At 26.2% G+C, this 8,354-nt stretch overlaps 2 protein-coding genes across 2 annotated transcripts; one reads left to right on the top strand and one right to left on the bottom strand.

Moving 5' to 3' along the window:
- The first annotated feature begins 3,168 nt into the window (after positions 1-3,168).
- LOC145836468 (lysosomal protective protein-like) lies at positions 3,169-5,072 on the top strand. The gene is made up of 4 exons (XM_082944266.1): positions 3,169-3,365; positions 3,729-3,837; positions 4,241-4,384; positions 4,902-5,072. Exons 1-4 carry the CDS (start codon positions 3,169-3,171, stop codon positions 5,070-5,072), a joined length of 621 nt encoding a protein of 206 aa, XP_082800392.1.
- A 269-nt stretch (positions 5,073-5,341) lies between these two features.
- LOC145836469 (uncharacterized) lies at positions 5,342-7,909 on the bottom strand. Its single transcript, XM_082944267.1, has 5 exons — positions 7,713-7,909; positions 7,240-7,348; positions 6,693-6,836; positions 5,544-5,696; positions 5,342-5,401 (listed from the first exon to the last, which is right to left on the bottom strand). Exons 1-5 carry the CDS (start codon positions 7,907-7,909, stop codon positions 5,342-5,344), a joined length of 663 nt encoding a protein of 220 aa, XP_082800393.1.
- Positions 7,910-8,354: the final 445 nt, after the last annotated feature.

Raw genomic sequence — 8,354 nt, forward strand, 5'->3', positions numbered from 1 at the left:
TTTATTTTTTACTCTCGTGCAAAATTGACTCTTCGTGCAAAAGTGACCCTCCGTGCAAATATGCCTTCTGGTAAAAGTGTCCCTTCGTGCATTTTACGAAGTATGAAATTGTCTTCGTGCACATTTCACCTGTTTCCTTGTATCTTTGCCCAAAAACCTATTTCTGTAACATTTTGGATTTTTCCTACGAGAACATTCAAAATTCCTTTGTAGATGTTTAAATTAATTTTAGTAAGATCACTTTAAAGTTATTTCAGCTCAGAAGCGTGCCTAGGCTTTTAAAAAAGGGGTAGCTTTTATTTTTGTTGACAAATAATTTTTTTTTTTCTAAATTAGTTCTAAATAAAAAAATACATAGAAAATGAAATATTTATGTAATTAATATACTATGAAGCAAAAATTGTTAATTTTAATGAAAAATTAAATTATATTTTTATAACTATTAATAAAAAGATTTAGAGTTACCCTTCCTTTTAATTTTATTAAAATAGATTTTCTCAAAAATAATGCTTAAAAAGAAAAAAAAAAGATTTTTTATTTGATATAACTTACTGTAAAATACTAGCAATTTATTTAAAAAATCATAGTTAAAAGAGTAACAATTAATTATAAACTATATGTAATCTAAGAATAACATTTCAATATTATAATAGTGTCCTATGGAATTTCTATTTAAAATTAGAATTTTTTTAATTTTTTTTTTAGTTGTTAATTTTATTTAGTTTATAAACTTGTTTTATTTTTAATTCAATAAAATTTTAAAATAAACTTTGAAATGTTAATATACTAATGCCATGGACAGTATTTAGTGAACTCAAGAACCAAAACGTGAAATATTAAATTTTTTTTTTTAATTTTTATGAAGACTTCATAGTAAAATTTTTTGGGAAATCTGCTTTATTAAACCCATTATTTAATTGCTATATACAGGGTTGCCACTTTACCTGGAATTCTGGAAAAATCTGGAACTTGACAATTTAGGCAAAAAAAACCTGGAAAAACGTGGAATTTAAGAAACTTTGAGAAAATCCTGGAAAAACCTGGAATTTTGAACAAAAAACCTAGAAAAACCTGGAATTTTTAAAAATTTTAACATGTTCAGTAGTAAAATTTTGGTTTGACTCAAAACGTTATCATATAGATAAAAATTTTTGTCATCACCAAAAATTTTTTTATTAAAAAACACATTTTGATTTTGAATTAACTTAACAGTACCTTTTTTTAATCTTTTATACTATTTAACACAGTTTCTTACCTTAAATTTAACTTTGTAATAAAAATAAACCAAAAAATGTGTACTTATAAAAACCTGGAAGAAATTTGAAAAATCTGGAAAAAATGTTAAAAAACGAGTGGCAACTCTGTATATATTTAAATTTCTTAAAAATTGGCTTCACACAAATTTATTTTCTTCAAGTAAGTTGGCGTAGTTTAATTGGCGTAAATGTTTTTGAAGTTTAAATAATTTTATAAATAAAAAATAACGCACAGTAAACATTATTACTTATTTAAGCATATCTAAATGAAAACTTCTGAACAAGTTGGTTAAAAAGACCAGTTTAAAATAGGCTTGTTTAAAGTTTAAATTCTTTAATGACATTACATTTAAATTTTTAAAAATGTTTTAGCTGATTCTAAGAACTGGATCTGCAAAACTTGAAACTTTCTTTATCTTTCAATCTTATAAATACAGTATTAGTAATTTATTTAAAATTGGCAACAAAGCACATTTCTAACTGCTAGCACATGTAAAAATTCTGATCAAATTAAATTTTTAATGAAATTATTAAAGATTTTTCTTGTTTTTATTTTTTTTATAGGGACTTATAGAAAATAGGAAGCCAGTCAAAACACGTCCTTGGTTCAGCTTGATATTTGGTTTGGTAATCTTAATTTGAAGTTTTGACATTTATGCTATGGCTTAGTTTATGATGTTTTTAGTGCGGGTGTCTAGTTTAAAATAACCACGTAATTGTTTAAAGTGGGTTTTTCGGGTTAATACAGTTTTCAGCAACTATTAAGATGTCATTTGTTCTTTATTAATATGTCTAATGAATGACTTTTGATGTGAATAGGATTTAAAGAGCTATATATTTTATCCCTATTTATTAATTAATGTGGAAAGCTTTTAGTAATCTCAGTTTTATTTTGGCTTTTTTTATTTTTTCATACAAAGTTACAGTTTCCAAAAATAAGTAAAAAAAATTAAATTCTAATAGTTAATTATTTTATAAATACAAAATATTAAAGTAGAAATTCGTATGCTTTTAGCCTTTACTTTTACGAGGTTATAAATTAAAACCATTACTAGTTTTCCAGAGTTAGAATTTATTTGTATTTTATGATAAGTTTATTTTATTTTAGTTTGTACTTAGTTTTACAGTTTAAAACTATTGCGAAAGTTAATATTCTGTTATATTTTTATGTAGCAGTAAAGTTTAATCTTAAGTATAACGTATGTTTTATTTTTGTTTGTATTTTATTTTGTATTTTAAGCCTATATTTATTTTTTCTTGAACATAGAATATAACGTTTAATTTTTTAAAAGTTATAAGTATCCTAAAAATAATTAGCATGTCGAAACTTCTTTTCTATTTAAACTACAAGCTTTTTAAGACCTTGAGAATTCGGATCCTAATTTGAAAATATGATCTGGACTAGAGTAATGTGATAAATGTATAGTTTATTCTTGAACGATATATTTACTGTGTAGTTTTAGCATTATTCTTCGTTTTATCTTTTCAGTAGGTGCAAAGGTCAGAACAAACCACTCAAACAAAAATCTTATTAAAAGCTTTTACTGCTGCATGTTCGAGCAGATAGTAATTTTATTTTATTGAAATATACAACGTTTTTTTAGTATTTTAAAATAGCTTATAATTAAGATATTTCAATGAAATTTTAGTTTTAAACAAATTTACCAACGTAATTTTGTTTCAAATTAACTTAGTTATTTTAAGAAAGATTTAGTTTGCTAACATACTAATCTAAAGCATTAGAATACCACAATATATTTAATTTTGCATATAAACTATTCACTCAATTATTTTGTTTTTTAGGCAACGATCAAAAAACTCTTTTATACTTCACAAAACTCAAAAATATTCTTATAAAAAGTTTATTTTTAAAGATTACTAATTTAAAAAAATATTTATTAAAGCAACAAAAATGACGAAGTCACGTGTTTTGTTGGTGCTTTTTATTGCAGCTTTGTTTGCGAAGAAAATAAGTTCCAGAACAATAAATCCCGAAACAACATTCATGAATGACAGAATATCCTGGCTTCCAGGCGTTCAAAAGATGCCAGAATTTAACATGTACTCTGGGTACTTGGACAGCGGTAACGGAGACCAGCTGTTCTACTGGTAATTGTTTACGCAAAAAAAATATATGAATATTACAATTTCGAACCTAAGTACTGATTAGAATTTAATAGTTTGTATTTTTTATACTTTTTGGTTTACTTTATCATTCAAAACAAAGAATGGAAAAACTAAATATGTATGCAACTGTAGGTTTTTAAATAATAACAACGATAAAAAAATACCTAGATTTTTTCTTTATTTCCTAACTTTCAGCTAATATGTTTCCTTCAATCTTTAAATTGAGCAAAAATCAATTTTTTTAGGCACTTTATCAAAATTAATTTTCATTGGAAAGAATAAAAACCTAAAGAAGCTTTTCAAATTAACTAAAACCTAATTCAAATCAACTATGACAACACACAGGTTAAACGAAGCGGAAAGCGGAAGTGAGGAAAAACTCATTTTGTGGCTGAATGGTGGTCCAGGTTGTAGCTCCTTGTACGGTCTCATGAAAGAAAACGGTCCATTTAATGTTGGTGTTAATTTTTGTTTATTATTACAAAGGCTTTAACTTTTGTTAAAGTTTAAAACGAAAAAAGTTTAAATTTATTTATTGTTTGTGTTTTTTGGGTATTCAAGCGTTAATTTTTTAGCTATTTCATGTTTTTTTGTTTCAGTAACTTAGTCTAACTATAAAGATTTTTAAAGTAATACTTAAGGGGAATCCTTTTTAAAATTTTATTGACTGGTAAGATAAAGCTTAATTTCTATATGTGTCGGCCATGGGTTTCGATCTTGTAAAGTTCAAATCAGATAATTTTCAAAGCTGACATTGGGAATCTTACGCCGTCAGGCCATACAATTACTCCTACTATTAATTTTACTTTTCTTGAAAACTTAAATGATATATAATACATACATTACAAATTACACAGTACAACTCAGAAAAGAAGGCATTGGAACCTAACAAGCACAGTTGGAACCGACTGGGTGCCACTTTGTATTTTGATTCCCCCGTTGGTACTGGCTTCTCATACACGAAAGGAAACACTAAAGCTAGTGATCTCAATGATGAGAGGGTTAATTATTTGAATTTTTAAATTATATTAAAATGTTTTGGAAGTATTGTAAGCAATAAATAATGTTGCTAAGCTAATAAAGGTTATAAAGTAGTTGAAACCATTAAAATGTGTTTTGTAGTATAATTAATAATTCTAAATACATTATCTCTTTATTCTAAAAAAGAGTTCTAGAAAAAAAAAGCCAAACAATAAAACCGGTTATAACAGGTTTTATAAATTCACAACCAAACAACAACTTACTTAGGTTGTTTATAAAAAAAAATGTTTTAATTTTAAGTGTTTAGAACTAAACTTTAACTAAAAACCTTGTTGTTTTACGTAAGTTTAAGCAACTATAAGCAGTCTTATTGAGCATTAGCTATAAAATCAATGTATATCTGATTTGCTAATTAAATTAAAAAAACACAACTTGTAACATTTACGTACTGTACTTTCTATTTAAGAACGTGAAAACCTTGACGTAAAATAAACTGACCTTCTAAATATTGTACAGCATAAAATTTCAACCTCACAGACAGCGGAATTTTTATTAAAAGCTCTAAAGCACTTTTTTACGTTTTACCCGAGATTTGAAAATGCTGAATTGTATTTGAGCGGAGAAAGTTATGCTGGTATTTATCTACCCATACTGGCTGCTGAAATAATAAAAGAAAATGGAATTATAGCAAATCAAATAAAATTCTAATATTACGTAATACATAACTTTGTATAATTTTGTTGATGTCGCTACAAATTTTCTTATCATTGAATAAAATACTTGGCTGAAGACGCATATTAAACGCAGAAACAGCTGTTCCAAGCAAAAGTTTATTTTGTATATTTTATTAATATAAATATAAACATGTATATCTATTTATTTACTTAAACAACATGAATGTACTCTTTGTAATTTTGAAAAGCATGTGATCGAAAATTTAAACTTAATCCTAGCCTTAAATAAACGAAAAAAACTGTTTAGTGATACACTTCTCTATCTATTATTCCTAAAATTCTGATTGTTAAAGCAAGTTTACTCTGTATTATTTCTTTGAATAATTTTTTTTAATTACGTAACAATTCTTAAAGATATTTTGACTAATTTCATGTGCACTTATGTTCTAAAATATTAATGTGATAAGCAATTGAAAGAGCTGTATACATATATATCAAAACTCACTGCTCTATAACAATCATGCTGTTTTTGTCCTGAGCTGCAACTCTTTAGTTTTTCGTAAAGTGGTTGATTAATGAACCCGTGGTAATAAAAATAGTCGTATCTCGATTCGTCCGCAACTTTCATGCCTAATAACGGATTTCCAAGAAGAACGCCCTGCATTTAAACGGTTTTGTTTTTTGTGTAAAACTGTTTCAATCAAATTAGGTAATAGTTTAATTTTAGAAAGATGTAAACTGTGAGTTTTTACATATTGCATAACTTGGTTATTTTGTAAAATGTTATGTAATTTAAAATTAATAAAATTTATATTTGTTTTTTTTCGTAATTGGTGAAATTTTCATTGGTTTGCTTAATACTTTTTAAGCCTTCTTTTAAAAAAAGCGATACAAACAATTGATATATAATAATTGCATATTTTCGATAAACAGTACAATATAACATTTTAACAGTATAATATAAAACTATACCTTTAAGTTTTTTGCTATAATTCCATTTTCTTTTATTATTTCAGCAGCCAGTATGGGTAGATAAATACCAGCATAACTTTCTCCGCTCAAATACAATTCAGCATTTTCAAATCTCGGGTAAAACGTAAAAAAGTGCTTTAGAGCTTTTAATAAAGATTCCGCTGTCTGTGAGGTTGAAATTTTATGCTGTACAATATTTAGAAGGTCAGTTTATTTTACGTCAAGGTTTTCACGTTCTTAAATAGAAAGTACAGTACGTAAATGTTACAAGTTGTGTTTTTTTAATTTAATTAGCAAATCAGATATACATTGATTTTATAGCTAATGCTCAATAAGACTGCTTATAGTTGCTTAAACTTACGTAAAACAACAAGGTTTTTAGTTAAAGTTTAGTTCTAAACACTTAAAATTAAAACATTTTTTTTTATAAACAACCTAAGTAAGTTGTTGTTTGGTTGTGAATTTATAAAACCTGTTATAACCGGTTTTATTGTTTGACTTTTTTTTTCTAGAACTCTTTTTTAGAATAAAGAGATAATGTATTTAGAATTATTAATTATACTACAAAACACATTTTAATGGTTTCAACTACTTTATAACCTTTATTAGCTTAGCAACATTATTTATTGCTTACAATACTTCCAAAACATTTTAATATAATTTAAAAATTCAAATAATTAACCCTCTCATCATTGAGATCACTAGCTTTAGTGTTTCCTTTCGTGTATGAGAAGCCAGTACCAACGGGGGAATCAAAATACAAAGTGGCACCCAGTCGGTTCCAACTGTGCTTGTTAGGTTCCAATGCCTCCTTTTCTGAGTTGTACTGTGTAATTTGTAATGTATGTATTATATGTCATTTAAGTTTTCAAGAAAAGTAAAATTAATAGTAGGAGTAATTGTATGGCCTGACGGCGTAAGATTCCCAATGTCAGCTTTGAAAATTATCTGATTTGAACTTTACAAGATCGAAACCCATGGCCGACACATATAGAAATTAAGCTTTATCTTACCAGTCAATAAAATTTTAAAAAAGATTCCCCTTAAGTATTACTTTAAAAATCTTTATAGTTAGACTAAGTTACTGAAACAAAAAAACATGAAATAGCTAAAAAATTAACGCTTGAATACCCAAAAAACACAAACAATAAATAAATTTAAACTTTTTTCGTTTTAAACTTTAACAAAAGTTAAAGCCTTTGTAATAATAAACAAAAATTAACACCAACATTAAATGGACCGTTTTCTTTCATGAGACCGTACAAGGAGCTACAACCTGGACCACCATTCAGCCACAAAATGAGTTTTTCCTCACTTCCGCTTTCCGCTTCGTTTAACCTGTGTGTTGTCATAGTTGATTTGAATTAGGTTTTAGTTAATTTGAAAAGCTTCTTTAGGTTTTTATTCTTTCCAATGAAAATTAATTTTGATAAAGTGCCTAAAAAAATTGATTTTTGCTCAATTTAAAGATTGAAGGAAACATATTAGCTGAAAGTTAGGAAATAAAGAAAAAAATCTAGGTATTTTTTTATCGTTGTTATTATTTAAAAACCTACAGTTGCATACATATTTAGTTTTTCCATTCTTTGTTTTGAATGATAAAGTAAACCAAAAAGTATAAAAAATACAAACTATTAAATTCTAATCAGTACTTAGGTTCGAAATTGTAATATTCATATATTTTTTTTGCGTAAATAATTACCAGTAGAACAGCTGGTCTCCGTTACCGCTGTCCAAGTACCCAGAGTACATGTTAAATTCTGGCATCTTTTGAACGCCTGGAAGCCAGGATATTCTGTCATTCGTGAATGTTGTTTCGGGATTTATTGTTCTGGAACTTATTTTCTTCGCAAACAAAGCTGCAATAAAAAGCACCAACAAAACACGTGACTTCATCATTTTTGTTGCTTTAATAAATATTTTTTTAAATTAGTAATCTTTAAAAATAAACTTTTTATAAGAATATTTTTGAGTTTTGTGAAGTATAAAAGAGTTTTTTGATCGTTGCCTAAAAAACAAAATAATTGAGTGAATAGTTTATATGCAAAATTAAATATATTGTGGTATTCTAATGCTTTAGATTAGTATGTTAGCAAACTAAATCTTTCTTAAAATAACTAAGTTAATTTGAAACAAAATTACGTTGGTAAATTTGTTTAAAACTAAAATTTCATTGAAATATCTTAATTATAAGCTATTTTAAAATACTAAAAAAACGTTGTATATTTCAATAAAATAAAATTACTATCTGCTCGAACATGCAGCAGTAAAAGCTTTTAATAAGATTTTTGTTTGAGTGGTTTGTCTTGACCTTTGCACCTACTGAAAAGATAAAACGAAGAAT

The sequence above is a fragment of the Thalia democratica genome, chromosome 5 (genome assembly GCF_965202585.1).
Source record: "Thalia democratica chromosome 5, ktThaDemo2.hap1.1, whole genome shotgun sequence".
Lineage (NCBI taxonomy): Eukaryota > Metazoa > Chordata > Thaliacea > Salpida > Salpidae > Thalia > Thalia democratica.